The sequence below is a fragment of the Suillus subalutaceus genome (assembly GCF_016647625.1).
Source record: "Suillus subalutaceus strain FC151 chromosome Unknown DFJ58scaffold_200, whole genome shotgun sequence".
NCBI lineage: Eukaryota > Fungi > Basidiomycota > Agaricomycetes > Boletales > Suillaceae > Suillus > Suillus subalutaceus.
In genome coordinates, this window is record NW_024540449.1 from 27,718 (window position 1) to 55,257 (window position 27,540).

The following is a 27,540-nucleotide window of genomic DNA, read 5'->3' on the forward strand; positions in this document are numbered from 1 at the left end:
CTGCTGCCTTACTCATGAACGTGTTTGCCATGAGCTTGTTGTCGGCATTCTCCTCTATAAATTTGGCTTGTAGCTCTACTCCTAGACTTGTAACACCAGCAATCTTGCAACATGAGTCACATGACTTTGTTTTCTCACGCATGATCAACACGTAGCAGTGGCACTCAGAGTCATGTTCAAGTTGTCTCAAGGAATTGCTTTGCGATGTTGCGTATCGATCGCTACTATGTATGACATTGAATTTTAAAATTGAAAGAACCTACTCGCGCTCAGCACGTGACGTTCACGTGATGGCTGTACGTGGGATAGCGGACGTGGTCGAAGTTGAAGAATTCAATCAAGAGTCAAGCCTTCACTGACTCAAGTAATCATCGTCTCGTTATGCGACTGCATTGTTTTGCTGGGCTACTATTGTTGCTCGCTAAACCCGTTTTATCAGACACCTCGTCATCTGGGCTCACTCCTCCAGGGCTCCATCCTCTCATAGTCCGCGGTGACGCCCTGCTTTCCGCTGGACAATTTAACGATGCAGCGAAAACATACACAGACGCCATCTCACTCTCCCCTGCAGATTACTTACTGTTCTACAAGCGAGCTACAGCTTACTTCTCGTTAAGCCGTCATGCGAGCGCGCTCGATGACTTCACCAAGGTTATGGAATTGACTGGCGGAGAATTCGATCGTGCCATTATGATGATGGCGAAGATCCATACCAAGGAAGGAGACTGGGCTCGTGCCAAGGAGTTACTTGCAACGTATAACATGAAGGTTACTGGTGATCAAGCTGCGAACGACATGCTAAGTGACATCAAGGAGGCCGAGGCAGCAGCCTCTAAGGCTGTTAAAGCAAGACGTGCCCAGCTATGGACTGTTTGCTCAGAAGCTGCAACGCAGGCCCTAAGGGTGGCCAGTCATAGTTCTGAGCTCAGGCAGACAAGAGCAGATTGTAATTTAGCTAGTGGCGACGTGCAAGGAGCCGTGCTCGACCTGACGTGAGTTCTTGTTATCCATACGCATACACGTACTTACAAGAACTCAGTCGACTGTCGTATTTATCCCACCCTACCACTCTGTCTCTTATCCGAATCTTCCGCCTCTCTTACTTCCTGCTTCCACCTTCACAATCGTCCTCGCATCTTTCGCCTCTCAAACAATGTCTTCATCTGGACCCCGACTCATCTTCGTGTTTACCAGCCCATAGACTTGCGAAATCTCTCGACAAGGGTTTTGCGAAATTGGAGAAGCTTTTAGAGGCCAGTGATTGGAAAGGTGTTTTAAAGCATGTTGTTGGCACTGTGAAAGACTTTCCTGGCAATGGCTTTGCCCGTACTTTCGAGGATGCGCTGCTTGCGAATGGGGATCCAGAGATGCTGTCACCACCTTCATCCAAGCTCCCACTACCTACTGTTCTTTCTTCAAGTCCGCGTCGCGCTCTTATCCTTCGTGGAGCATGCCGTGCTTATTTGAGGATGAACAACGCAAGGAAGGGTGAACCTTGGTGTGATGCTCTGCTTGCGATGACTGAAGATACCTTCCGAGCCCTGAATGATATGGGCGGTGATACCAATGTGGAAGTCGACGCGTGGGTGGTGAAGGGCGAGGCAATGCTGATTCGTGAAGAGTGGGAAGACGCAGTGCGCTCTTTTGAACGGGCGTTTGAGAGCAGTGGTCGCAGCGACAGAGACGTAAGTTGCCCCTCTGTTTATAAATGTTCAAAACTCTGAATTGCCGTTCAACAGGTGCTAGCGCGCTTACAGAAAGCCCAACGACTACTAAAGCAATCCAAGCAGAAAGATTACTACAAGGTTCTCGGCGTCTCTAGGGACGCAGATGCGAAAACTATCAAGAAAGCCTTGTAAGACTTGCGTTCTCTCTCGGGTCTCTTGTCAATGACTTTCCCAGCCGCAAAGCAGCTATGACAGCACATCCTGACAAGGGAGGCTCAGAGACGAAAATGGCAGAAGTAAATGAGGCATACGAGGTGCTGACTAATCCAGGCAAGAACATGTATAACCAACGTATTTGCGTATCTTGCTCATCTCATCGTGTAGAACTACGTCAACGCTTCGACAACGGGGATGACCCAAATGATCCTAGCTCTCAAGGAGGCACTCCATTCACCGGATTCGCGAGTCCGTTCGGTGGCGGCGGCAGCGGCGGAGAGCATCCATTTGCGCACTTTTTCCAGCAAGCTGGGCAGCGCGGTTTCTCGTTTGGGAGAGGCAATTAATATTGATTCTTACTCGATACACATACTATCACAGAGTAATGTAGCTCCTCTTTGGACTGTAGCAGTATTATATACATCAATGAATTCCATCTCCTTCAGATTTGAAATACTCAATCTTGACCGTCCATTTGCTGACACGTGCTTAGGATGTGGACAATGTTCTGCACGCTTTCTTGAGTTACATATCCGGTGGATTTTATAGGTATGCTACGATATTTCTAAGCCATGAGTGGACATACGATCGATTCTATCGATTACTCAAGAATTGCCAACTTTATTGCAACAGTCTCGCGCACTGGGATCTGAGGTACGACCCACGAGTGGAATGATTTCCCCTTTTGCCGTTGGTGGCTGTCAGACAGCTCAACTTGTTCAAGTGCAATCAAGACGTATGGATGCCCTCAACGTGTGCCATGTAGTATTGCGCCGATATGTCTTGTTCGTTGGTTAAATCCTGATGTTAATGCGTCAATAAACAAGATGGTGCACGGACTTTTGTCACCCACCGTATTGTCCTTCGAGCACAAAGTGCTACTCCCCCAGGCCTGTGGTCGGCTGGACATTATGAACTCAAATCTGCCTCCGTCGAGTAATTGGTTGTGCGAGATAATGGGGCTGGGTATATCCACGCCATTGATGATGAGCGAATTTACGAATGGCTTCGACGGTGCACCGTCCGAAATGATTTTCAGGCTGGTGGCGTTGGATAATGGGAATTGGATCTCTACTTCATCGAAAAATGGACTGAAGGTCCAAAGGTTAGCGGTGGAGTCTGAACGACGCTCTGCACTTACGACCCAACCACGTACGATCCCGACACAGGGTTTACAGGGTAAAATCCCAATGCACTGAATAAATACCACGCGCTCATCTGGCCGCAATCCTCATTCTGCACTATATTAGTCGAATGGACTGGCTGAACGTTCTACAGCTTGACATACCCCAGAGAGGCCATTGACGGAAGCGTTGTAGTTTAAATCTGCAACCTGGCGAATACGTGATTGAGATTTTGACGCAGCTCCAGCGAGGGAATACAGGTAGGGAATATGATGGGATGGCTGCAAGAATGTGTTAGCAGTTTCGACACCATATACCAGGAACGGACCTCATTGGTATGATCATTGTGACCTGAAGCAGACGGAAGAAATCAGTAAGAAATACCAGTTCGGGTCATAGCTAGAATTTACCACCGTCAAAATGCTCGTCCAAGAATTTTACAAACGTCGCGTTGCCGCCTTTGTGAGCGATCAGTCCCGGTGTATCGTGTACCACGTCAAATGTGTAAGCCCATTTATCGCCTTCCGTCCACCCATTATCGGGACCGGCCCACGCACCACTTGCGTTGCGCGCTTCCATAAAACCAGTGAGTGAGTTGAAAATGGTAAACGGATTTTGCAGCGAGCGCTGCCGGAAAAACAGTTCCTCTTCACTTTTATTGAGGAGACCTGCGAGCACAGATACAGCAAAATCGTCATCTGAATGAATGAAACAAAACGAGGTGGTAAGTGTTGGCCATATAAAGAGAGAACAAGAACGTCACAAGAATAATCTAGGGTTCGAGACGCTGATTCGGAATGGATGTCATCTGCAACCCAGCCCTTCTCTTCATAGACCGAAGTCAAGCCGGCACGAACTTCATAATTGACATTCTGTGACAATCAAAAGATCTGATGCTGCAGGGATTGAAAAATTAAATTCTTACTTCCTGACGATCAAAGTATCTATAAACATTCAGCTTAGTTACCCATATAACAGGAGAACTTCTAAACCCACGCGGTAGTTGTATCATTGACCGGAGGCACTGTTGCATCGCTATACACGGCCTCCCATGCGGTCTCTAAATCGAACCCGGACATGCCTTTCAAGACAGCTTCTGCAATGAGGGAATCCGCATGAGTTGCGACCTGCGGAGGCATGTTCACTAATCATGCGGAACGGCACAGAGCGGCAAAAGAGGCACCATAATGTTCGTCTCTGACGACAAAAAATTGATGAGATTCAGGAATAAGATAAGTACTAAAACCTACCAATGATGTTCTTCCACATTGGGAGTCGACCACCCTGTGTGCTGTGGATGAAAACATCTTCCATCGAACAAGTCGCAATATAACCCACCTCTTTGTAGTCCTGTAACATACTCTGTACCATACCTGGTATCCTGTCGGGCGCAAATAAAATAAGCCATGCCCATTCGGCGCGATATGTGTCCTTATGCAATACATTAGACCTCTATCATGCTCAGAGCTTTGTGCTTACCCAGTTCGAGTATCCAGTATATGACACTCCCTGGTGCACAGCATCATCGTATCCTGAGTAGTACTGGCCATATTCGCTCTGCTCGTAAGGATACTAGAAGGAAATGTGAGCATCTCGTTCTTCTGCGGCGAACAAAGAAATACTCTGCCTGCAATGTGTGAAAAAACGCGGTGTAAAAAGTTTGCAGTTGATCCTTGGAAGCGCCTTTGATCTTGATTAGCTCCAATTTCTCAGCCCAAGCTGATCGAGTCGCTGTCGCTGTGTCCTCTAGCACATTCCCGTCAGGTATCTCCATGTCCAAGTTCTTTCTAGCTTGCTCAACAGAAATGAAAGAAACGCCGATCCTGACATTGACTTCCACCACTTCAGGTGAGAATGTCGCATATCCTGATAGCAGTGTGCCATTGCCGCTTGTCTGACCATCAAAAAGAGTGTTGTTTTTGGAAACGCCCCATGACGCGAAAGGCTGGTCGAAGCGCGCGCAGAAATATCCACTCCAATGTTTTGCAGGTGTCGAAACAGGCGCAATAATGAAGTCCTGGCGTTCAGGATTGCTGCCAGAAATTTCGCGAGTGTCAGGATTAATGAATATGGAACCGTGAGGATAAGTCAAATTATGGGGGTCTGAAGACCCAAGAACGCTGGCCCGAGTAGCCTCGACAAGAACGTAAGGTTGACGCGTATCGGTGAACGTGAAACGGAGGTGTCCGACACGAGAAGCTCAATAGAACTCAGCAAACTGGAAGATTTGTAGATATAGAACAGATGACGTACTAGAACTTTGTTCGGCTAGAATTTGACCCCCTTCAATAGCGTTCAAGTTCACACTGTAATAACTAGCAGTGATAACTTCGTTCTCGTGAGTGAAACTCATGCCTCGCTCATCGAATTTAGGTTGCACCTGGCCAGCGCCTGGAGATATTACCACTTGACCGCTCTCACCCATCCAGATGGCTGGTTGGTGGGTTGCCTGAAAGCCATGGATCGATGTCGCAGTGTAATTATATGGAGTGACAGATACGTAGTTCTCGGATGTTTGGGCAACCCATCGTGTCATGGCAAATGGGGGCGAAGCTGACGGAATCATACCTCCAGACCCATTTGGAGAGTCCCCGCCATTGCCAATAAGCCTATTGAAACAGCATGAGTTATGCGGATGGATAATAATTGTGCAAGTGGTAATGCTGACGGATTAACATTGTCCACTGCTTCACTGGGCGGAATTCTGAAGGCGTCTGGCACATCTTTTTGAGTTGTAAGTGAAATCAAGCCACAGAGCAGAAGAAGTGATCGAATGCTATAGCTACTCGTCATTTCATTATTCGAGAATGGGAACAGGAGTTACAGGACCCAGGTGGACTAAGTTTGTACTCCGTACATACTCCCAGCTCGGCGACAGCCGAATGCTCACAATTGCCGATGTGGGTCATGAAATCTAGAGCTCGCGAGTCACCGCTAGTACCGACCGGCCGACCAGCCGCAGTCTGATCTTGCGCTACACAGCTCGCATTCCCATCGAGGCCAGAGTGACCGACACAGGAAGGAGGTGAAATATTTTGAGTCGTTGGTATTTTAACAATATCAACTAACCTCCCTCACGGCAGATGCAGTTCTAAACTTATAACGGATAAATACTAAATTTGCCAAAGAGCAACGGACCTATTTGCACAGCCATTCAATTGGCAAAAAAACATAACCCCAGCGGACCCGAGCGGCCCACCGTGCCCTCCGAGAAGACCAACAAAAACTGGTCACGGTCTTCTCCCTCTACAACAGGCCTGACGCCCAAGTGAACGATTTTTGCCAAGAATGGCCATGCATGAGATCCGCAAGGTGTGGCTGGAAGTTGAGTAGTCCCTGTCTGGCCGCACCATGTTTGCTCTCAAATTCCAATGTGCAGCTGCGTTTGTTGTCACTACTGGGAATCCAGAGTGATTTGTTTGATTTGTCAGACGCCATCGACGATGTCTAAACTGTGCGATTGTCCCGCGATATATTTGTGCTGCCCTCACGTACCTGGAACCATCTGGGCAAATATCTCGCACCACGGGCCACAGGGTACAATAGCAATCTCGAAATACCGTCTTATGGGAAACATGACTCTCAAGTATCATCATGCGTTCGACAGCTCCGTGGCGGGTGAAGTTCCCGACATGTCATAACCTCCGATGCATACTAGTTCTGTCGGTCTATCGATTGCACTTGACAATGTCTGTCCCTCGCGCCAGTGCGTAGCCAATTCAGTACGAAATATGGGTTGCGCACTTACGCTATCATCGGTCTTCACATCCTGTAGGCCTTTGTTCGGATACGCTTCCACCTTATAGATGAAGGCTGCAAGGAGCCGACGGATAAGAAAGCCATGGTTCAAAAGCAATGTCCTTCCGCTGGTCAGTCCTCATTTCGATAGAGTTTCTTGGCGTGACAAGGCGTCATCTGAATACTGATCACTAATAGCCTTCGAGCTCCGAGACTACGTATTCTAGAATGTATCCACATGACCTCCCTGGATGTATCTCTCCAAACGAGACTTTACCGAATTTCGAATTCTTTCCTACCACATCAGCGACAATCAATTTCATGGAGGACCGGAAGCTAAGTTGGTCCACGATGAGTCTGAATATCCTGCTGTTGTCTCTGTAGCTCGGGTGTCTGCGTTGCTATCCTTCGTCATGGTGGCACCTGCGGGTACGAGGGGTGGACATGCTGGTGTGGGGTGTGTGTGGCTGGTCTGGTCAGTGGTCATTTAAAACATCATGTCAATCTGGAACGTCTTTATATAATTTGCGATGGAAAAAGTCCTTTGGTACTTACTGTTCGTGATGTGGGGCGCCGAGATCAGCAGTAGAGTGATACTGACGCTCGATCTCATGTGAATGAACTGGGAAAGCCAAGCCATAGATTGTAGGGATGATTGTCAATCGTGCAACCATCAGCTCGTAAAGGGATTACATAAATGAAATGCAGAATAATTAATAGTGTTACTGGTAATGCGTGATATAAGTAAATTTGTTGTACGAACAGATATCAATGGGTATATATATACGAATAAAATCCAAACACAAATAAAATAAAGACAGAAAACCAACCCTAATACTCCCCTGGCTTGTTAGGTGGTTGCTGCGCTCCGATCTCCCTCATGCGCTCCCTGACATACTTCGCCATCTTGTATGTCTGGTACAAGCCCTGGGTGTGATCCGGCCTCCAGCCAGTAGGCAGACGCTCATGCTGCATCCATTCGTGCAATGCGCTAATGTTGACGCCGTTCTTCAACGCGTCCTTGCCACCTAGGACTCCGATAGCAATTACTATCTCCCCTCGAGCTATTTCGGCATGTACACCATCCAACTTTCCGCATTGCGCTTCTCTCTTGACACGGATGTGCGCGGCATCCTCGAGAGTTATTCTGTTTGGGAGTAGCTTTCCTCCCTCTGCACAAAGGGCGGCTAATAGTTTCCTGTCCACCTTGGTCGGGGCATATTCTGCACCATTGTTGTCGTCTCTGTGGACAAGTGATGCGTTATGCTCGATCATGTTATGACGAGCGAGATCTGAGAGGGACAAGCATCTGTATTGCCCGAGTAGGAGCATGGCGCCAAATGACAAGAGGCAGGCCAGCACTGTTGATAGTTGGTATCCGTTTTTGAGTCCACGAACGAGGTCCCATACGCCAATGTTCTTTCCATCTCGTGGGCTGGACAAGTTATCGTCAGTTCTTATGTATTACAACTCCGGAGATTTGATACTCACAGGTAACCGTGGTTCGCAAGGGCATTCAGCGCCGGGCAGGGCGATCTTACGTCCCCAGCCTGCCTTGGGCAGAAGTCGTATGTCTTGCCCGTCACTGGACAGGCGCCCTGTGGGTGCTCATGTGAATCTGCGGAAGACTCGGCGAACGAAGACATGGTATGTATATCTAGTGAGGGGTGAGGATCTGCAGGCGGTTTGATCGTGGTATGTCTTATGAGGGCTGATGATCTGTGGATGATCTGGTTAATGGTTAATCCGTGGACTGCTTGATTTTATAGGCGTCAAATGAAACAAGGGGAACTGTCTGGAACAGTGGTATCGTAAGGGCAAGGGGGATATGATAACGAAAACTAGCCAAGTTCCTAGTTTCAGCGGGGACAAGAAAATAGCGATGTCCATCGGACGCTTATATGTGTCTGAAGGGTAGGGGGTTCCTGTAGTTCCTGTGTGACTTTGTGACTCTGACGTACAAGCTCAGATAAGCCATGAATCCCTCGGTCGACATGACGATCACATGCTGGCTGTGGTTTCAATGTATGACTCGGAAGAAAGCAAATTCTGAGATCAGCGGCATCAAAACTTATCGACTCACGTTCTTTAGTCGGCACCGCCCAACGATTTTGCAATCACTGCCTTGCGATGGGCATGAAACTCGGGCGCTTGATGAGATTGGATCGACGCTTCGCGCGTTCAGCGCTGTGAACAAGCTCAAGGCGCCCAGTGCAAAGCATGTGCAAAGCAAGCAGTCACCACTTGAAAACGTCACAGCCTTCACTAATTTTGGTAACAATGTCGCCGGCTGTGGTCGGCAGACTTTCGCTTCCAGCTCTCAGCCGTTCAAACTCTTCAGCGGCTGTGACTCAACTCCGTCATGACCGATATCAGTTTAATAAGTTGCCCAAACCAACCTTTGGACGATGCGACGTGCTCGGGCTTCTGCAATGGATGAAGTATTGTACAAAAGGTATTTGCTATTGTAGTCTTAGTATGTGAACTCCTCGACTCACAACGATACCTTTGAAGAGGATGCATAACCATCATTCTACTAGCTCTCTCTGTAGTGCACAGCTACGGACTGTATTCGGCCCTGTCGTGACATAGCTTTATGAGCGGTAACCGTGGAATGCAATGCTGTAACTGTTCAAATGTTGATGTATGATGCGCCCAACTGTAAGGCACCGCTTTGTAGATCCCGTCCTTACTCAGGCATTATTATCAAAGACCCGTCAAAAATTATGATGGAGGCTGATATCTGGAGGGCACGCCAGTGTAAGTTGCTTAATTGGTCGCCCTTGATTGTCCCAGACATGTCCACACCACCCTGCAGCGCGTCCCGCATCATTCCCATGACCCAAATACTGTCGATTTGCGCTCATACACATCAAACTTACCCGGGGCCCATATGGAGTTTACTTCCACTTCGAACTTATACTCTGGCAGACTGTCACCCCTTCACGCAAAAGTACCCGGGCCTATTATTGCTTTCTCTTGCGTGCTGCCAGCTCCCTTGTCAATATTTTTAGTTTTATCGGTCCTTCTTTCATGGCGAGTTAGAACGCTCTGTTTCCATTGGATTGGTGTATGACCTCCCCTACTAGGACCAGACCGTCATCAGAAAAGGAAGGAATTCTGTGCGTGCACATTCTCTAAACCCAAAACACAGAATAGGACAGCATTGAAATCCAGTACTCAATCTTTATCAATTGCCGTCATGCGATGCCCTTCAGCTCTAAAACACCTTTGGCATGTGAGTCAGTCTACAGCCGGTCACAGCAAGTTCAGGTACCGGTATCATTGGCGAAGTTGAGTATTGCTGTAGTCTGGCAAGATATATTCAACCGCAATACAGGTAGCATGTCTCAGAACAACGACAATTGTACCTGAACGTGAAATGGAGCACGAGTATTCAAGTTTCAAGTGACTGCGTGCTGCCATCCATCAAACATCACATGAAACGAATAATGGTTCACGGGCCAGTGCCATCATTGATAACGGGCGCAGATGTTGTGCTCACTTAGTATAACCCGTGCAATGGGAATGTAGGCGCAGTCGATGTTCAGCGCTGGGTCATCAAAATCTTGCAACAGCTCGCAACCTATCACATCAAAAATATTCCTCAGCATTGGAAGCTATGTATTTGTCAAGTTCCCATAAAGGATTGCTAGCGCGAGGAGGGCGAGGTGCCCCGGATCTCGCATGACATATATGAATTCGGTTAGGTCGGTTCTTGCCGGTGTGATCTGATCCCCGTCATAAGAACTTCGGTTGAAACCGTTGGTCCTGTCCAATCATGCACAATTGAACGGAATATAGTCGGGTATGCCAAAAGCGGTGTAATTGTAAAAGCGTGTGACAGGTATGTTGAACCGATCTTGATGTTCGTCGTATTGAGCACTGAAACCATTAGCTGCGAAACATGCGAAACACGTTAGAAAGCGTAGTGCACGTCAGTTGAAACACACAAACATAGTCGTAGGTGATGACCGAGCAGAATGTCTTGTCAATCGGAGAAACACCAGGCACAGCAGCAGCCACAGGAACACAGGAAGATATGACTACTCTGTATCAGTTTCAATAGTCGCCCTGGACATGACCCGCCGTCTTTTCTCTGGGGATAGATGTATAAAACAAGTTGCGGTATAATGATGAGGTGTTCTTACTTGGTGGCCTCCGTATACGCACGGTGGGTTGCTGAAGAAAGGCATCCTCGTGCCTTTCTGAGAGTTCAGCCAACACGGATGTACGAGATTCAATGCGCCCAATTCTCGACAAAGCTGAGGTGCGGTGGTTAATATGAAACCAAAGAGAAACTCGCAAAAAAAATCAAATACCGATGTCAAGAGTCTTGGATAAGCCATATATTGAAGACAGGCGCCTGTTTGCAGCAAATATCACGCTTGCGAATGATCGTCAGTATAAATGGGCCTCATAAAAGACAGTAGCTTACTTTCTGTCTAGAGTCATGCCCGAGATTAAGACTCTCAGAACACCCTCCCAATTAAATGCCCACATCCTGTTCTGCATACTATCTGCTACCCCTGGTCGCTGTTCGAGTATGGAGTCCAAAATGCAGACCAGGACCTTAGTGGATTGCCAGACTAGAGCTCGGAGGAGACTTGGTGACAAAGGTTCCAACTCGTCGTCATCCTTTCCCTCTTCATCGTCCTGAGATTCTGTTTGGTGGTCATGTCCTCCCGATAGACATTTAGTTTTGAGCTGACGAGCCACCAGTTCAGCAAGAGATTTAACTTCGTCTTCAATCAGCCATTCCGGAATAAAGCAATCTATCAAAGGCCAAGTAGTCCATGTATCTCTTGATTTCAACTTTCCCTTGCCTTGACGGATATTTTCACGATCGACAGCGTGTTGGGCACTAGCATGGCTGTATAGTTGGTGAGTAAGATTAAGCAAATGATTTGTCCGGATTGTCTTGATTAACATGGCGTGTTCTGTGAGTTCTGTATGGAGTGCAGCAGGTACGCGCACCCTCTTCCGCGAACGCTGTGATCTGTTCTGCATGTCAACTGCATGTTGAGTCTCTTGATTTTTCTCCGTCACAAAATTTAAAGTTGTTTTCCTTTGTTTACCTCAAGGTCTATGACATCATCAAGTTGAACGTCGATGCCAGCGTTATAACTTGCCCCTTACAATCACCTACTGCATCCACCAACACAAAATTTTGTGACGCTATCCAGGGCTATGGACTCATTACCTCTCGATGTTTCTCATCCTGCAGTGCGGGATTACCTTTCCCTTGTACGGTGTGTATAGCCCCTCTTGATCACCATCATCAGTACCTAGTACTGATTAGTTGCACAGGCTGCAGGTCCTCACCCCTTTGTCACTTTTGATTAACATCGCGACACTGCTTGTGTGCTCAGTTATCATCAGTCCATCAGCCGGTGAGCATCATGCTTATGCTTCATTTCGTCTCTCATTCCGTTGGTGTTTACTAGGCTCCATTATCAAGTCACACCCCACATCTATATCTCCTTCGCCAAGCCTCATTGCCGCTTATATTGCCGCTATATTTCTTGGGCAGATAGGCTACTGCGTATTACTGGTTGTAGCCAGGAAGTCTGAGACGAAGGTAAGTAGCACATTGCTTGTGAGCACTTGAAGTGTCCTTAGCACACCGCAGACAACGCTAGTGAAAGGAGTTGGTCTTTCCCTGGTTTTTGCAAACTGGTTGATGGCTCTTTGGGCCGTGAGTTGGGTACGTTGCATATCCTAAATCTGTTGAACATTACTGCCATGCGTGACTAGGTCCTTGAGTTTTTCTTACTCTCGACGATACTTCTTGGACTTCTGGTTCTATGTCTATTGTATTCGAACATCGCGCTTCTTATATATCATCCTCCCACATCCTCTCGCCCTCTCGACACGGCACTTATTCACGCTCCACTGCGTTTCTTCCTCGTTCTTCCTCTATCCTTGCTGTTTTCCTATTCGCTCTTGTAGGAGTTTTGTCTTCAAGAGAAGTTGCATAACTGATTTTATATGCCTTTCAGCATCACTCTGGGGTTATATTACTCACCTGGTCACCCCGAACATTACGACCGCTTTGCCTGGCCTGGGTTTGGGGCCACATTTGGCGCAAATCTCATTGGCTTGGTCGTGATACTGATGCGCTGTGATATCGTGTGGGCTGTCGCAGCTACCTGGATTTGTGCGAGTATATGGAGCGCGAGGCCAAAACCTGCTCCTGTTTATGTGAGTTAAATTGCGTGATATTTTTGCCTGCTTACTGACACTTATCTAGATCACTGTTATTTTTTTCACCGTACTTCACCCTCTGGCTCTCTTGGGAACGCTCCTCTACCGTCGACTTACCAAGCGAGAAGGGAGAATTGCACTACCCCCTGATGAAGAACATGATGTGGCAGCACCACGCGGTCCGCGAGAGGTGGATGCAGAAGCTCTGTGGGGCCCTGCCTGAGTATTGAGCAGCACTGAGATTCTAGTTCTTTTTCTCTCCGCTAGGATGTTACGTGAACATTTTTATGGTCTGATTCCGTTGATTACATACTGTATCCTCTTCGTCAGGATGCTACGTGAATTTGTACTTGGTTTGGCATCGGTTACATACTGTATACAAAAGACGAAAAATAATATGGATGCAAATCGTCAAGGACTCGAGGTTTGAACGAGGCAGTACGAGATAGGTGGCCGCACGTGACAGAATTCCATGGACGCTAGCCACCAAGGTCCGACAGTGACCTTCACTTCCATCATAGATAACGATAAAGCAACGCCTCACTTTCACCATGGTTGTAAGATCTAGACCAAAAATCCGTGCTTTGCTTATAGACATTTCTGGCACTCTTATGATCGGCTCAACGCCCACACAAGGAGCAGTTCAAGCACTTGCCGAGCTGCGGCGCAGTAACTTCCCGTTCAGGTTTTGCAGCAACACCAGCAAAGAATCCACCTCAGTCCTTCAGAAGAGAATGTTGGATGCTGGATTTGACGTGCAAACAGGAGAGTCGCAAGAACTATGGACGAGCCTTAAGGCGGTACAGAGTCTTATCCTGTCAAGGGGTCTCAGAAGGTAGCGATCCAATTTCAAACCGGCTATGCAGCTGAAGCCGTTTCAAGGCCGTATTTCCTCTTGTCAGAGACCGCTAAAGATGAATGCATTTCCGCAGGAATGTACGATCCTAATGTCCCCTATGATGCGGTAATTGTTGGCTTGGCGCCTACGTTGTTCGACTATGATCATCTCAACTCTGCATTTCGCATTCTTGTTGGGGAGGATGATTCGCAGAAGCGGTGCAATGAGGATCCGAAGGCATCGATCCCCCTCATCGCTTTACACAAAGCTAGATACATAGAATCCTCGGGCCATGGGCTTGCGCTTGGTCCAGGACCATTTGTCGCCGCTCTTGAAAATGCTACCGAAAGGGAAGCGGAGGTGCTTGGAAAGCCGAGTAAAGGATTCTTCGAAACGGTGATTGAGAGCCTCGATTGCGAGAGTCACGATTCTGAAGGATGCATCGCCGTGATTGGCGACGATGTCCAAGCAGACCTTGGTGGCGGCGCCATAGAGCTGTGTCTATGGAGGATCTTAGGTATTAATTCTATTTGTTACAATTTGCCGTGCCAAGGGATGATTAATGGGGATTCTTAGTGAAGACAGGAAAGTACCGAGCAGGGGATGAATCCAAGGCTGGGGTCCATCCTCCGGATGAAGTCTATGATTCGTTCGCAGACTTTGTGTTCAGCTTATTGTCTGCACATGTTGCATGGACTTGGAAAGAGTAATTCACTTTAAATAGGAACTCCAAGGCTCGTGGTCGGCACCGATCTGAAGGTGAGATCTGAAGTGCTAAATGTGTTTCAGGTCACCGTTTGCATAATATTTGTCAATCGAGCACATGGTGTCGGACACTTGAATGATGGTTTTCTCACTGATCTGGGATATCTTTCTGCATATCGGGAAAAGTTCTTTCAGAATTATGGCTAGCTGTCATCAGTACGGGCAACTGGCTGATCGATAACGCAATTAACCGCAGTGAAAATCCGGCCATCCAACCGGCGGCAACCATGTGCCCTGTCGATCTTAACGGCGATTTCCCACAATGGCAAGAGAATATTAAACATAGCAAGACAGCCACCGCGCCAATCCGAAAATCAGTGTCGCAGTTGGGGGGATAGTTAATTTATAGACCAACGGATCGATTTATTTTGGACGAGTGAACGGAGGCTATGATCCAGCAACCAATCCAACGTGCTAGCCGCATGACCAAGAGTCCGCTTAGAGCGCAACTAGATCGGAAGGTGCCATGTTGTGTCCGATGTATACGTAGCACCGCGGATGAGTCAAGAGATCCTCTGGGGAACATAAAGAACACCAATACGCGACAATCCAAAGTAGTACGGAGCACATCGACGGATGGGTTTGGTATTGGTGGGGAGTGCCGAAGGAGCTATATCCACGGATGAGAAGCACCGTATCACCTCGGAGAGTTGGTGGAAAGTCATGTGGACGTAAGGAAGGATCAAAGGTGACCACGATCTATGGCCCACTGTCAACGAAATGTATGACAGGGAAAGTTAGTCGACAAGTGAAGACAGGCGCTTGAGCAAGTTAATAATGCCGGTAACATAGTACGACAATACAAATGTACGGCAGAAAATCTCGTTAGCTGGCCTGGCTGATACATTCTCAGCTGACGATAAGATCGGCGGATAAGTCAGGAATGAGAAGGGATGGGGCGGAGATCACAAGTCAGAAAGGGGAAAAGATCATCGTAGATAATAATGCGGTAAGTGAAGTGCGGTAAGGCGGATTTACTTACGAAAAGGGAGACCGGCGGCCGATTTAATATAGAATGAAAAGAAGACTGAAAAAGAGAGATTTTCAGGAGGGATCTGAGAAAGAGGAAGAGTAGTTTTCACTAGTTTTGGATATAAAGGAATTAAAATAACCCCTGGAGATAAAAAAGTTGTACTCAGATATTGAGTCTTGGTGTTTGTGTCATTGTAATAGGTAATAAACTGTTTTGTAACCATTTCTGTACATGGCAAGGCTAATCTTTTTCACTCCCACTTCATCACCGCAATACCCTCTTATCAATACACAACCGAACATCAAAATCCCGATTTCTAGCTTTTGCGGGTTTCTCTCTAAATCCCGTTATTTGATCCTCTTTTCTAGGATTACCAGGGTTTCATGCTGCGGTCGCATATTCCACGGTGATGTCAATTATTGAGCCAATCCTCGGTGCTCGCATCAGTGCGCGCTCGGTCCTTCTTTAGAACACCGCATTTCATCACCCATTTCAGGTTCTTCCGTTTTCTATATAAATACCGCCTCAATTCCTTTTAGCCCCCAAAGCCCACAACAGGTGTTACTACCCTTGACTGCGCACTTGCAGTCTATAGCAATATTAAGTTATGTCTCACCAGAGTGTACCACTCCCTAGCATACGCGACATCTTTCCCGGTATACAACCTTCTTTGAACCCACTTTGACTAGTCACTCACTCTTGTTCAATGTATAGAAATTTCAATTCGTACCCAACCCTCCTCTCAGGACTCTGATTTGTTGCCAATTTCTGTGAGTGGATCGATCCACCTTGTTTACACGCGTCAATCCTCCTCACACTCATCTATCAGGATCATATTCGCGACGGCAGCACATCTCGTCACCGCGGTCAAAAACCCTATCGTACGGGTGATTCCGCACTAGAACATGAATCAGCAATTCGTAGTCTCCCATCCCCACCCCCATCCAGCACAAGTTCTGACTCAGCCCCAAATCGTCAATTATCCTATCGCACCCCACAGGTTTCAGACGGTCTCCAACCTCCTGCAACTTATTCATTCAATGTTCTCCGAGCTGACCCTCTCACATCTTCACTCGAGCATATCGCTTCTAGCACTAAGTTGCGTACTCGTGCAACAGCATCCTCTCAGGGAAAATCGGGGCGCGGGAATCGCCAATGGATCAGCACCAGTTTTCCGCGTTTCTATGGCTGCCTTCGTACCTCCTCGGCAGTCACAACAACGGCACAAGCATAGGTCCCCTGGCCCTCTTTATAGTTCCCAAATTCCACGGGACGGTGCCTTCACACCAGCTAGTCCAACCCATCACGTTCACGAATCCAGATCACAGCCTTCGTCTTCCGTATTGTCCTTTTCTGTATCAGACCCTCCAATTCTGCTTCCACCGTCATGACAAATGATGGCAGGAGACCCTACCTAAAGTCATCGGACCATTTAACCACAATGCTGCATGGAGAAGGGCGCGGTAAGAAGCACCAGTGTCCTCATTGCGGCAAGCGATTCAATCGCCCCAGCAGCATGAAGATCCACGTAAACACGCACACGGGAGCAAAACGTACGTTTATATCTGATTATCTCGGACTAGTCCGTCTTCAAGACAAATCGTGTTTGCCTCGTTGCATCACTTCTTCTCAATTCGTATGCAACAGCCCACGAAGACACTAGCTGACTTATCTTCTTTTAGCATATCAGTGCCCATATCCAGGATGTGGTCGTGAATTCAATGTCAATTCAAACATGCGTCGCCACTGGCGGAATCACACGAGACTGTCTGCGAGCCACCACTTGGCTGACATGGATGGGCGTGGTCCATGTGACCAATCCCCGTTCCCTTCGGATATGCTAGGCCACGGCCAGTCACTGGTCTCGCCACCTGCAACAGACTCAGAAGAATCAGAAGACGATCTTTCTGACGATGATTCCCACTACGCAATGGACGTGTACGAGGGCTGCAGTAAAGAACATAAGGAGGTTAATCATCCCAGTGGATCAGGGTCGCAGAACACCTCGTTTTGGTCGCGATCGCCTTCCCCAACCCGGAAAACTGCTTCTTATAGTTATCCCCGACCCCGTCCGCCTTCTTCTCTCGGTCCGTCGCCATCGCACCCCACGGAGTACCTTTATAGACCATCAAACCCAGCCTACGTTCGCTCTTGCACAGATTCCCGGGTTTCCACAGCCCTACGGCCTGCATTCCCCTGTGACACCTCGGGTCGCGCGGTCGCAAGGCAGAACGGACCAGTCTCAAGTCGTTCATAATGTACACACATCTTAATTTCATTTCTTGTCAATGTTTCGTTGGTCGCTGCTTATGGTCACTACATACCAACACGTGTATCTTGATATCACCCAGAGCATCTCATGTGTACATGTAACATTTATCTTGGACTACAAACAAAGTTCACTAATTTCATTGGACCGCGTGTTACATACCGCGTGTTACATGTCAGATAGTACACATTACAAACGTAGGTAGTAAGCAACAGGAAGCGCAGCACCGCAAACGTGTGATACCTACCAAAGCTGTTTCCTGTTCGCCCTCCTTTGCTCCGCTTGGATTGCCGGCGTCTGCTCCTCGTCTAGAAATCCGACAACATCATCAAATTGTTCTGCTTCGTCCACAGCGAGTTTATCCTCATCTGTCCAACCATGCCATAATTCTGTGCCTTCATCGCACAGCTCAGTATCGGTAGGAGGTGTATCAATCGAAGGGTCCGTGGCGTCTCCGCCCCTGGACGTATTGTCATCCACAGCATCATCATCTCGTTCCATTCCCGGGAAAGCTAGATCCTCGTCATGTTCGTCGAACTCAAGAGGAACAGACGCCGATAGACCTTCTGGTCGAGGCACAAGCTGTGGAGAACGAACTCGACTGATTTCTCTTCGGATGCGACCAAAGCCTTCTCCGACGCCTTCGGCAATATTGGACGTCATCGCGCGGATGGGGATGGGGTTCTTGAAGGACCGTGGCTTCAAACCTGCTCCGTTCGGGAGCATGGGGATGAGAGACCGAGATGAACGCGGGTACTCCATATCGGCAGATATAGCAGACGCTATTGGTTCGTCAAACGAAGTTGCGACTCGTCCCATATCACGAGGGGAAAATCCCTCGACGAAGGACTCCCCAGTGCCTGCAGAATATGCACTAACTTCCACTTCCTTGCGCACGTCCATCTTGGTCCCTATCACGTCTAGTTTATTGCGGCGAATGAGAGCGTGGTAATCTTCGCCTAGAGTGTAAAAGTTGAATTGGTGGGCGAGATAGATGAGACGAGGAACCACATTCTGTGACCTGGAACATGTAGACAGTTCTGCATGAGCAAGAGAGCTAAAAGCAATGCAATCTGCGTCAGCATCAAAACGACTTTGTTGACAAAAGCGCATACTTTGCAATAGGCGTTCGTCCTGGAGACCTTGCATTCAAATGCTGCACGTGTTTGACTTCGCCCCAATCTCGGTGTCGTCTAAGTTGCCAAGTAGCGATCATTGCATCTCGACCATGCAATTCGCTGGCACTTTCCAACATCTTCTGAGTTAGGCCAGAAGTCTTGGTTGATGGGACGCCGGCGCGATTGTGTGGCGATGTACTGAGACGACCAGCGGCACTAGTACCGGGAAGCGACATACTCGTTGGTAAGTTGGCTAATGTGTATGAAAATGCGCCCGTATCCCGAGGACGCTGTTCAAGCATGACACGTCGTAAAGATAGCACGCCATCAGACGGATCAAAGAGAAGAAGATCCTGGAAGTTGGCACTCTTCCTCGCCCGAAGCGGAGAAGGCAGGTCAGAACGACTTGAGGACGTGCTAGCAGATGATGTGATAGCAGAGGGGGGAGGCTGGAGGCTGGCAGGCAACGGTGTGTCGCTAGGAAGGAACGTAAAGGTAATTCCCGGTCTGACGCCGCTATGAGCGGACGCCTTGACGGATCTGAGACGCACAAGCGACGACAATTCAACGGACAAAGGGACATGCTAATACAATCTGAGCAAAACTAAACGAGTTAGGAAGAGAATGTTTACTTACGGCTTCGTTTGTATTCCGAACCCTGTTCTCCATATGGCTTCGCAAGTCGGGCTTTCCGCCATATGGATTGATAGCAAAGACGTGTACCGTCGATTTCCTAGTGCCGAAAGCGACCCACCTCCCATCCGGCGAAACTTCGATCCCATCAATGACGGCAGTCGTCCGACCTCTGCGCAGATTGTACATGTGCCACGGTGAACTTGGTTCAGCATTGAGTTGTCGGCCGACGACCGCGGTTTGATGCTCGCCAGCATACTTCTTGGAGTCGACGGGAAGTAAAACACTCGGCGTAGGTCGAATCTGGAAGGTGCGAACAGCTTGCCCATCCCTAGGAGATACTAGCAATGAGGTCCCATCAAGAGTGAACTTGAGAGAGGACACGGGCTGGTGCTTAAATGCGATGAATTCGGAAATGATGCGTACGGACGGATTGTCTCTGGCCAAAAGAGAAGCCAGATCCAGTACTGTAATATGATAACCCGACGATAGCGTCGAAGAATCCGCCTCCTCTTGGGTATTTGGAAATAGCGCCGACGATGGAGACGTAACTTCGGTTGGGTCCGAATGGCCGCTACTCGCAGCAGGGGCGCTCCGTGAAAAGAAGAGGTTACTGACGCCACTCATCACTGATGACTGTCCTTGAGCCACGCGTGATTGATCTCCCGCGCCCGCGCGAGATTTCGCATACTCCGCAGCGGCGGAATATGCCATTCCGCCAAGGGACTTCACACCGCTGAGGACGGTCCCCCCGACCTTGAGTGCAGCAGCATGAGATATTCCGAGGGTGCTTGGCGGGGAATGTAGGCGCGTGCGAGGTTGAGAAACGGCTCCAACATGAGAGTCTGCTCTAGGAGGCGGGGAAGCATATGCCAAGATGCGATGAGAAAGAGCAAATATGGGAGCGGGGTAGTCATGGGAAGCGTGGTTGGTGTTGATGGAGTCTATCGTTGTTAATGATACAATGTTGTTGGTATTGGCTTTATATGGAATTGTTGTGTACGAAGGAAGAATAGCAAGCGAAGAAATAGTATGTAGCTCTGTAAAGGATGCTGAAGAAAGAATGTGCAGAGTTGGTGGATTTGTAGTACTCTGTCGGTCGCTAGTCAGCAATGTCTTACCGATGGATAAGCTAGACACTTACAATAACAATGAAGTGCGCGCTTGGAGCAAAGGTTGTTACATTAACAAACGGAAGATGCTTGATAACCTTGTGAGCCCGCAATGAATATATAGACATCGTTGACTTGTCTTTCGACCTAGAGCTGAACGTTTCGTTCATCAGAGGTGGATGTCACGTATCCAGCATGAAATTTAACGCACACCACACCAATCAGAGGCCTAGAACTGTCATTATCCCGCTCTCTAGAGGAGTGCGGGGTTGCAAGCACACCAGCAAAGGTAACGGACCCAAAAGGATAATCAGTAAGATTCAGAATTTCGGACACTGATCCCAGGATTGTGCAGTCCCAAATCTGAAGGCCAGTGGTGTAGCCAAGTAACAGTATACGCCTGAACGATGAAACGTCTGTTACAAAACTGTCTTTCCCTGAGAGAATATTTAGCTTACCGAGGTCTCGAACCGTTCTCAATGAGGGTGTCCCAGCGCGACCACATAATGGAGTCGCCTTCCGCAGCCGTAGGGTAAGTTGTCAGGAGATGATCTCCTGAAAACGAGCTTTCACAGTCCTCATCCTCAGAGCCGAAGATAGCAGGTTCGTCGACGTCTGCTGAGTCAAGTTGGGCGCCTGATCTCATTCTCCAAGTCTGCTGATTTCCAATTAGACCAGCGCCAAGAGACTTCCTGGTGGTTTGAGAAACAATGGGTATCTTTGGACCCGGTGGAGACAGACTTGAAGCGCCAGGAGGGGCCATGAAGCTACCAAAAGAAACGGGTTTCGATACCCGCGGCGGAGAGGGTGCGGAGGCAGGAACAGGAATGGAAGTCGGCACATAGTTGCGCACAGTGCGAGAGAAGTTCTCAAGCATGGTTGGCTCGCTAGAAGAGTACAATCTCAGCTATGTTGCCTTTTGTGTCTAATGAAGGAAAGCAGTGAGGCAAACGAACGAGAACAATGTACAGAATGCAGGTGCACGTGTTGATCTACTATACTTGTCGATTGAATATGTCACGACACAGGAAAGCTGATGGGGCGCATCAAAGCGAGGATACAATATCCAGTGAAGATGACACTATGCCGTGTAAATGCCCCTTGCGTTTCCCTCAAGTATGAAAGAACTGCGGCACCCCAAAAATGGACCAGCAGAGACAAACAAAGAGAGAATGCTCACCGGGCAAGCACAGGAGATCGCGTGTGGCCCAGCGCTCCTGGTATGTACGTAAAGTCTTCTTCTGTTGGAGGAAGCTTAGCCTCTGAGTGCACAGGCGAGGGACGAGACTCGGGGGTTGCCAGAAGAAGACCACCCTCATGTTTGATGGGTGAACTTTCGTCTTCCGTTGCTACGACTGGAGGAAGTTCGAGATTGATTTGGATGATAGGAGAATCTGGAGGTCTGTCTGGCTCGAGAAGGGGGGACTGTTCCGTAGACCAAGGTGGAGAATTCGAGTCGACTGGAAGGATAGCAGGAGAGTAATTATCAACAGGAGTATGAGCTGATTGACGAGTTGCATTTCGATTCTTCCTTGATGGCATTAAGAGATATGAAAGAAAGAAATAGTCCCGACTGTTTCGGTAGATAAGAAATGAATTGGTAGATGCGGGGGTTTGTATATGTTCTTGTAAATGAATGCAAGAACTAAAAGAGATATATATCAGAAAGAGATATGAAAGAATATAAGATGTGATTATTGTTCGAGAGACTGTTTGTGTTCAACGCTGGTGGTGGCTTCTGACGAACAGGAGCGCTTGATCCCCCAAGTTCCTCAAGCCGAGTCACTAAACCTGACTTTACCTTTTCCGGCCGTGACGCCACCAACAGTCCCGAGGTCCACCCGGTCTGGTCCATCATGGTCCACCACTTTCTTTTACTCAGTCGATGAGCACCCCTTCCACCTCTTCTCAGCTTCTGCGCTCATACGCTTACACCCCCCAGACCTCTCTTTCGCTGAAGAGGAAGCGCTCGCCGGAAAATAGTGATTGTCTTCCAGTGACGGCTAGAAAACCTCGAGCTTCAAAGAATACCTCACAGGAATCAGAGCAGCATGTCTCTCATTCCAAATCAAAGCGCCCCAGGAGTGAGTCCGTAACTAAAAGTCAGCAGCAGGTACCCACGGGAGAGACTTCTATCTACTTTACGCCCTCAGGCAAGGCTGTTTCCACCGATGGGTGCAGGCGCAAAGGTCCTCGCAAACTACTTGATGCAGTAGAGATTGTTGTCAAGTCTGCGCCTACAGTCCCACCGCTATCGACGCATGATGAATCACTAGAGGTATCAAACAGGACGAAAAAGAAGCGCAAGCTCGACCCTGTTGATGCTGATCAACGCAAGCTACCCGCGAAGGACGACGAGCCATCGGAAGTGGAGATGAGGATTCCAGTCACCAAATGTTACCTGACGCCTATGCCTGATGAAGTTCGGTCTACGCTCCAAACCCTGACGCTCCCCACCCCGTGTTCTAGACCTCGAAAACGCCGCAAGGTTGTGCCTTCTACCGTATCACCCCAGCAGTCCACCGCTTTAACTGGTAAATCAAAGGCTACATCTAAAGTAGGAACGCAGAAAACGGACGTCATCCATAGAAATAGCCCAGATTCTACCACACTGATACCCTCGAAACATTTTTCCAATGTCACACAATCTGGCAAGTCATGGGTGCCTTCTTTTTTTCCGTCGGAGGACCTCTTCACACACAAGAATATGTCCGCGTTTCCGACATACCGTCAAGACTTGTTCAACGATCTTATCGGATATGTCGCGAACGCAAAGCCAATCTTGATACAGGGTACTTCTTCTCCTACGTGTCTTAATAGCATTTCTAATCTTTCCAACTTGTCGTTTCAGCTGCTGTTTCAGATAATCCCTGGCAGCTCTTGATCGCCGTGAAACTACTGAATGTGACTACTGGTCGATATGCTATCCCAGTCTTTTGGAAGCTCATGGACCGCTGGCCAATCCCTCGGGATATGATCAAGGGTGGGCTCCAACTTCTCGACCCTACTACGAACGCTGATGATCATCTCGTAACTAGCTGACAATGACGAGCTCGTGAATATTCTGCGACCGCTCGGCCTCTACAATAAGCGGGCAGCTTGGCTGAAGGAGATTTCCCAACGATATATAGATGATCCTCCCACTGACGTGCTTCGTCCATCCAAATGTCGCTTAGAAATCCATGCAAGATTAAAAATCACCGTACCAACTTATGTGAATCCAAGGAAACGCGAAAACCATGGATCCCTTAAAAGGGCCCGTAAAACAACTATACCATATCCGCCAACACCCGTTTCACACTATCCAGGCGTGGGCCGGTACGCCCTAGATTCGTACCGAATATTTTGCATGAGCGAGGAGTGGAAACAAGTCATGCCTGAGGACAAGGAACTGATCCGGTATCTGGTGGGTCGTTCCTATCACCACGTGGTCGATTTCAGCTCTGATTAGAGTTTATCTGCAGCGATGGAAGTGGGCCTATGAGGAGAGGAAGGTTTGGTATCCTGATGGCGTCGGCGTCGTTAAAGATGTCGACATTCCTTATCTGCTCATCCTGGTGGACGAGTTGATGGAGCAACTTGAGCCTGATGAATTTTGGGGTCCGACCGATTTTATTAGCGATTGAATGAGAGATGGCGTGATAGAGATGAGTCGATTTATTGCTGTATAATTTGCTTAATCTAGTGTACAGGTCATAGGTACTTATTGTACATTCGCGTAGTCTCCCGAACGTGAACATGGTTGATAAGGGATGATAACAAGCGAAAGTAGAACCCAATACAGCCGTAACGAATTTCTTCCGCTATGGCAGCGATGTCGTACCTGACCGAATACTGACATTGACACGCCGCGCTGGCAAGGCCGACACTGTCAAGCTGTTGCTAACAGATCCTACGCCGCTGCCAAAGCCTTGTGTGACGAGCAGCTTTGCCCGACGAACTTAGGGTTGTTCAGGGACTTGGCACATGGACTTGTCAACAAGACTGGTGCGCCGAGGATATAGACAAGCGAGAACGATTTTCAATTACAAAGTCAGCAGATAAGAAATAAATGAAAATCTATGACGTCCCAATTAATCAAGAAACTGTCATTAATTTGTGAATGAACGAGCGATTGGTCAACTGATCTCCAGCTCCCCCCTATTCCAACCGTGAGTGACTCAGAAGACGGTGCACACTGGCAGTACTGCGCTGTTCGCTGGAAGATCGCCTGCCTGTTAACGTTTCGTCGGCGCTATCTCATTGGCCATCTCAATTTAGGACCCAGGTTTCCCGCGAGCTCTGTATTAGGAGTCCTTGGCAAAGAAAGGGGTGAACGACGCTGTTTCAGGGCCTGGGTGGTGGAAGGCACGAGGTAGTCCTGGGACGTGGCGTACGATCTTACGAAACACGCGCAAAACACGAGGTTCGTTGACGCAGATTTATCCCAGCGTGTGTGTAAGATCCAGAACATGCACGGCATGCGAGACGGGTGGAGTGGAGCGCTCAGGACCGCAGTTATCACGCAAGCCTATCGCGGGAGGCCGGGGGCTTTATTATTGGGCGGGTTTAGCTGCGCCATATATATTGGCATAAAACAGCATTGAAACGATTTCTCGCTGTTTACTTTGTTCAGCGGTGCGTGGCTCGCTGTGTGAATCATGATATGATAATCGAGGGATGACAAAGAGCGGACGGGTATCTAACCGTAAATCTTTTGATAATCATTGGCGTGTTGGAGCTTGATACTTTGCTTTGGAATCAATCTGCATTCGATAATTTTTTTAGCTGTTGCGTTACTGTGTTCAGAAATACATGACTTGCCAAATCATGATTTCATCAAAGGGTCGGATGAACAAAGAACAGAAATTGGTATCTGCAGATCTTCTGATCATTGACTATCGTCTGAGAACTAGGGAACCTGTGACCAAAAAATGGTCTAACACAAAAATCAATCACCGCGCCCTTGACCTGGGACTAAGAAATTCAACGACCGCAGAACAATCAAGCAACCGAACCGAGCACAATGTTGTCAACAAAACAAGAAATACCCGCCTCGTAATTACGCCATCCCGTACTTGACCGCCTATGAACGTACTGCGTCGGCCCAAAATGGTCGTACATCCAACCGGCGGACATTCAGCGGCCGAGCTGTGAATCACGAGAACAAGAACAAAGGCGCAAAAACGCCCCATCGAGGACAACAATTAGTAAGTTAGCAAGAACCAAAGAACCAAAAGGAAATTTTAATAAATGAAACGACCTATTAGGGTTTCCCTGGTAAGGAAGGCGAAGGCGGGGTCGATGTCTCAAGATGGCTCATCGTTAGTGCTGCCATCATGAATCTCTGTCACTTGGCACGGGTTGCGGCTACTAGAGCCCTTTTTGTTTTGACAGGGGGATGTGTCGCATGCATGGCAGCTGAGATATCCAGAAATGATCTCTGGGAAAGCGAGTGACAAGATGCCAGCGAATACGATGATGTTAGGGCGGGACACGGCACACCGCACGCATCCCCGCCGAGGACTACCATCCAGATTCCAGCCATCCAGCCGGCCCCTTTCCCATTCCACTATAGTTTGCCACAAAAACTAACGGATGGCGTCCCGTTAGCCTCGAGACGTTGACGCGATAAAGTTAGGGACGAATACATACATCTTGATCGGGCAGAACTGGTCTTTAGCCGAGCTTCTTCATTCAGTCAGATCGTGTTAGAAAAACCATCGGGAGACGGGTTCTTGGACATCCGGAGGTCACTTGATGAGAGCTGTATTACTCGTCGATTCGATTTCTTCGGAAGTGTTCTTCATTTATTTTGATCTGGGGTGAGACAAGTGAACATCGTGAACTTGAAATAAATCCATAGAAAGTTCGTAGGACACTTGATGAAACTTTGAATACTATTTCTTCAAACGTATCTCCTTCCCGCCAGCGTGATGGAATCGTCCAGGCTACCATGCCATCAGCGCCAGAGCTACTTCCAGGATCCGACCGCGAATCGCCCACCACCAACGCACGCAGCAACAGCCGATCAGATAACATAGAAGCAAACGAGCGGTGGGAAGTAACACCGCTATCGAACGTACGAGCGCCCATCACCACGGGCCACGGCCCAGTTCGCGTACATGCGCCGAACACGAGGCAAACGACGTCACGTTCGGGACCCCCAGACCAGAAACAAAACTCGCGTGTACGTTGGCATGTCGGAATACTTATGGGATTCGAAAAATCTAAGACCAAAACAAAACGCGCGATGATAACGAAGCCTTCCCGAACAAGTCATGAACCATTCTGAGCGTTGAGTTATGAGAAGTCGCGGGATGAAACGTGATCCATGCGGCATCTGAAATATGAATTCATTTATGTCATTAGCAGTGATGGGAGCGTGAGTTTAGATGGAGGCTTTGAGTGATTGCATATGGATTAGGCTCCACGGCGCGCCAAAAGTGGGAAAGTGTTGTCGTTGCGTTATATTACTTTCGTGCAATGCGCATGCGGCGATGCAGCGTTCATATTGATGTGCATGACTGCGTAGGGTTTGCCAAGGTGAGGGGAAATGGGTTTGCTACAGGAACGAAGAAGGCGAGCCTGCGGTGTTGTCGCATAGCTTGGATAAGTGGATGCTGTATATAGATAGAAGACACAGCAAATGCGGGTGGGGGCAAGTAGATGGATTTAGTAGAGCTCTGTAATCCTCGATCGAGCTCAGGGGTCATGTGCCGTGCCATACTGGGCGAAGATGTTCGCGGCTAAGATTGTCGTTTTTTAGACGTGGTGTATTTGGGGCTGACAGCGCTGAAGGGTGAGTGTAATGTACGTACACATAATAGAGGAATGTATTCAACGCTATTTCGACGTCATCTGAATTAATTATTCCTCACAAAAAGCCTAAACGAGATCA

General features: G+C 48.4%; 10 protein-coding genes across 10 annotated transcripts; 5 read left to right on the forward strand and 5 right to left on the reverse strand.

Annotated features, from left to right (window-relative positions):
* The first annotated feature begins 339 nt into the window (after positions 1-339).
* DFJ58DRAFT_819015 (uncharacterized protein) lies at positions 340-2,337 on the forward strand. Its single transcript, XM_041391893.1, has 5 exons — positions 340-992; positions 1,040-1,685; positions 1,740-1,855; positions 1,903-1,997; positions 2,052-2,337. Exons 1-5 carry the CDS (start codon positions 382-384, stop codon positions 2,228-2,230), a joined length of 1,647 nt encoding a protein of 548 aa, XP_041236895.1. The 5' UTR covers positions 340-381; the 3' UTR covers positions 2,231-2,337.
* On the reverse strand, positions 2,284-5,827 carry DFJ58DRAFT_819017 (glycoside hydrolase family 92 protein). Its single transcript, XM_041391894.1, has 16 exons — positions 5,676-5,827; positions 5,261-5,616; positions 4,635-5,206; positions 4,487-4,579; positions 4,346-4,438; positions 4,258-4,291; positions 4,191-4,204; positions 4,004-4,134; positions 3,933-3,951; positions 3,771-3,879; positions 3,418-3,705; positions 3,336-3,358; positions 3,172-3,288; positions 3,025-3,119; positions 2,737-2,974; positions 2,284-2,684 (listed from the first exon to the last, which is right to left on the reverse strand). The coding sequence occupies exons 1-16, from the start codon at positions 5,798-5,800 to the stop codon at positions 2,613-2,615; spliced, it is 2,379 nt and encodes a 792-aa protein (XP_041236896.1). The 5' UTR covers positions 5,801-5,827; the 3' UTR covers positions 2,284-2,612.
* Positions 5,828-7,431: 1,604 nt separating this feature from the next.
* DFJ58DRAFT_188163 (Chloroperoxidase) lies at positions 7,432-8,556 on the reverse strand. Its single transcript, XM_041379118.1, has 2 exons — positions 8,237-8,556; positions 7,432-8,180 (listed from the first exon to the last, which is right to left on the reverse strand). Exons 1-2 carry the CDS (start codon positions 8,389-8,391, stop codon positions 7,577-7,579), a joined length of 759 nt encoding a protein of 252 aa, XP_041236897.1. The 5' UTR covers positions 8,392-8,556; the 3' UTR covers positions 7,432-7,576.
* Positions 8,557-10,299: 1,743 nt separating this feature from the next.
* DFJ58DRAFT_819032 (uncharacterized protein) lies at positions 10,300-11,763 on the reverse strand. Its single transcript, XM_041391895.1, has 5 exons — positions 11,184-11,763; positions 11,068-11,132; positions 10,897-11,010; positions 10,703-10,844; positions 10,300-10,643 (listed from the first exon to the last, which is right to left on the reverse strand). The coding sequence occupies exons 1-4, from the start codon at positions 11,753-11,755 to the stop codon at positions 10,792-10,794; spliced, it is 804 nt and encodes a 267-aa protein (XP_041236898.1). The 5' UTR covers positions 11,756-11,763; the 3' UTR covers positions 10,300-10,643; positions 10,703-10,791.
* Positions 11,764-11,829: 66 nt separating this feature from the next.
* On the forward strand, positions 11,830-13,367 carry DFJ58DRAFT_819034 (uncharacterized protein). Its single transcript, XM_041391896.1, has 7 exons — positions 11,830-11,997; positions 12,056-12,138; positions 12,193-12,326; positions 12,378-12,452; positions 12,503-12,693; positions 12,748-12,949; positions 12,999-13,367. The coding sequence occupies exons 1-7, from the start codon at positions 11,936-11,938 to the stop codon at positions 13,173-13,175; spliced, it is 924 nt and encodes a 307-aa protein (XP_041236899.1). The 5' UTR covers positions 11,830-11,935; the 3' UTR covers positions 13,176-13,367.
* Positions 13,368-13,450: 83 nt separating this feature from the next.
* On the forward strand, positions 13,451-14,674 carry DFJ58DRAFT_749871 (HAD-like domain-containing protein). The gene is made up of 4 exons (XM_041387700.1): positions 13,451-13,787; positions 13,835-14,307; positions 14,367-14,524; positions 14,580-14,674. The coding sequence occupies exons 1-3, from the start codon at positions 13,504-13,506 to the stop codon at positions 14,498-14,500; spliced, it is 891 nt and encodes a 296-aa protein (XP_041236900.1). The 5' UTR covers positions 13,451-13,503; the 3' UTR covers positions 14,501-14,524; positions 14,580-14,674.
* A 2,295-nt stretch (positions 14,675-16,969) lies between these two features.
* On the forward strand, positions 16,970-17,785 carry DFJ58DRAFT_669860 (uncharacterized protein; the record flags this gene model as incomplete). The annotated part of the gene is made up of 2 exons (XM_041382816.1): positions 16,970-17,081; positions 17,211-17,785. The coding sequence occupies 2 exons, from the start codon at positions 16,970-16,972 to the stop codon at positions 17,783-17,785; spliced, it is 687 nt and encodes a 228-aa protein (XP_041236901.1).
* Positions 17,786-17,902: 117 nt separating this feature from the next.
* DFJ58DRAFT_819041 (uncharacterized protein) lies at positions 17,903-22,465 on the reverse strand. Its single transcript, XM_041391897.1, has 7 exons — positions 21,841-22,465; positions 21,119-21,547; positions 20,872-21,060; positions 20,693-20,813; positions 19,552-20,640; positions 18,913-19,499; positions 17,903-18,854 (listed from the first exon to the last, which is right to left on the reverse strand). The coding sequence occupies exons 1-7, from the start codon at positions 22,200-22,202 to the stop codon at positions 18,041-18,043; spliced, it is 3,591 nt and encodes a 1,196-aa protein (XP_041236902.1). The 5' UTR covers positions 22,203-22,465; the 3' UTR covers positions 17,903-18,040.
* On the forward strand, positions 22,466-24,554 carry DFJ58DRAFT_819046 (uncharacterized protein). Its single transcript, XM_041391898.1, has 4 exons — positions 22,466-23,452; positions 23,512-23,643; positions 23,699-24,066; positions 24,125-24,554. The coding sequence occupies exons 1-4, from the start codon at positions 22,546-22,548 to the stop codon at positions 24,284-24,286; spliced, it is 1,569 nt and encodes a 522-aa protein (XP_041236903.1). The 5' UTR covers positions 22,466-22,545; the 3' UTR covers positions 24,287-24,554.
* Positions 24,555-25,306: 752 nt separating this feature from the next.
* On the reverse strand, positions 25,307-25,923 carry DFJ58DRAFT_188414 (uncharacterized protein). The gene is made up of 3 exons (XM_041379120.1): positions 25,695-25,923; positions 25,464-25,578; positions 25,307-25,405 (listed from the first exon to the last, which is right to left on the reverse strand). The coding sequence occupies exons 1-2, from the start codon at positions 25,832-25,834 to the stop codon at positions 25,479-25,481; spliced, it is 240 nt and encodes a 79-aa protein (XP_041236904.1). The 5' UTR covers positions 25,835-25,923; the 3' UTR covers positions 25,307-25,405; positions 25,464-25,478.
* Between the last annotated feature and the right edge of the window lie 1,617 nt (positions 25,924-27,540).

Excerpts from the sequence above, each read along its gene's own strand:
- DFJ58DRAFT_819015 (XM_041391893.1), top strand. The coding sequence starts at position 382 with ATGCGACTGCATTGTTTTGCTGGGCTACTATTGTTGCTCGCTAAACCC. Across the intron at positions 1,856-1,902 it reads AAAACTATCAAGAAAGCCTT|CCGCAAAGCAGCTATGACAG; the intron begins GTAAGACTTGCG and ends TGACTTTCCCAG. Across the intron at positions 1,998-2,051 it reads CGAGGTGCTGACTAATCCAG|AACTACGTCAACGCTTCGAC; the intron begins GCAAGAACATGT and ends CTCATCGTGTAG.
- DFJ58DRAFT_819017 (XM_041391894.1), bottom strand. The coding sequence starts at position 5,800 with ATGACGAGTAGCTATAGCATTCGATCACTTCTTCTGCTCTGTGGCTTG. Across the intron at positions 5,207-5,260 it reads TCTAGCCGAACAAAGTTCTA|CTTCTCGTGTCGGACACCTC; the intron begins GTACGTCATCTG and ends AGTTCTATTGAG. Across the intron at positions 4,580-4,634 it reads CGTTTTTTCACACATTGCAG|TATCCTTACGAGCAGAGCGA; the intron begins GCAGAGTATTTC and ends ATTTCCTTCTAG.
- DFJ58DRAFT_188163 (XM_041379118.1), bottom strand. The coding sequence starts at position 8,391 with ATGTCTTCGTTCGCCGAGTCTTCCGCAGATTCACATGAGCACCCACAG. Across the intron at positions 8,181-8,236 it reads CTTGCGAACCACGGTTACCT|CCCACGAGATGGAAAGAACA; the intron begins GTGAGTATCAAA and ends TAACTTGTCCAG.
- DFJ58DRAFT_819032 (XM_041391895.1), bottom strand. The coding sequence starts at position 11,755 with ATGCAGAACAGATCACAGCGTTCGCGGAAGAGGGTGCGCGTACCTGCT. Across the intron at positions 11,133-11,183 it reads GGCATGACTCTAGACAGAAA|CGTGATATTTGCTGCAAACA; the intron begins GTAAGCTACTGT and ends ATCATTCGCAAG. Across the intron at positions 11,011-11,067 it reads ATCCAAGACTCTTGACATCG|CTTTGTCGAGAATTGGGCGC; the intron begins GTATTTGATTTT and ends ACCGCACCTCAG.
- DFJ58DRAFT_819034 (XM_041391896.1), top strand. The coding sequence starts at position 11,936 with ATGGACTCATTACCTCTCGATGTTTCTCATCCTGCAGTGCGGGATTAC. Across the intron at positions 12,139-12,192 it reads TATCATCAGTCCATCAGCCG|GCTCCATTATCAAGTCACAC; the intron begins GTGAGCATCATG and ends GGTGTTTACTAG. Across the intron at positions 12,694-12,747 it reads CTGTTTTCCTATTCGCTCTT|CATCACTCTGGGGTTATATT; the intron begins GTAGGAGTTTTG and ends TATGCCTTTCAG.
- DFJ58DRAFT_749871 (XM_041387700.1), top strand. The coding sequence starts at position 13,504 with ATGGTTGTAAGATCTAGACCAAAAATCCGTGCTTTGCTTATAGACATT. Across the intron at positions 13,788-13,834 it reads CTGTCAAGGGGTCTCAGAAG|GCCGTATTTCCTCTTGTCAG; the intron begins GTAGCGATCCAA and ends AGCCGTTTCAAG. Across the intron at positions 14,308-14,366 it reads GTGTCTATGGAGGATCTTAG|TGAAGACAGGAAAGTACCGA; the intron begins GTATTAATTCTA and ends GGGGATTCTTAG.
- DFJ58DRAFT_819041 (XM_041391897.1), bottom strand. The coding sequence starts at position 22,202 with ATGCCATCAAGGAAGAATCGAAATGCAACTCGTCAATCAGCTCATACT. Across the intron at positions 20,641-20,692 it reads GCGCGCACTTCATTGTTATT|AGTACTACAAATCCACCAAC; the intron begins GTAAGTGTCTAG and ends AGCGACCGACAG. Across the intron at positions 18,855-18,912 it reads GGACGAACGCCTATTGCAAA|CTCTCTTGCTCATGCAGAAC; the intron begins GTATGCGCTTTT and ends CATTGCTTTTAG.
- DFJ58DRAFT_819046 (XM_041391898.1), top strand. The coding sequence starts at position 22,546 with ATGAGCACCCCTTCCACCTCTTCTCAGCTTCTGCGCTCATACGCTTAC. Across the intron at positions 23,453-23,511 it reads AAAGCCAATCTTGATACAGG|CTGCTGTTTCAGATAATCCC; the intron begins GTACTTCTTCTC and ends TTGTCGTTTCAG. Across the intron at positions 24,067-24,124 it reads AGGAACTGATCCGGTATCTG|CGATGGAAGTGGGCCTATGA; the intron begins GTGGGTCGTTCC and ends GTTTATCTGCAG.
- DFJ58DRAFT_188414 (XM_041379120.1), bottom strand. The coding sequence starts at position 25,834 with ATGGGGCGTTTTTGCGCCTTTGTTCTTGTTCTCGTGATTCACAGCTCG. Across the intron at positions 25,579-25,694 it reads CGGGATGGCGTAATTACGAG|ACCATTTTTTGGTCACAGGT; the intron begins GCGGGTATTTCT and ends TTTTTGTGTTAG.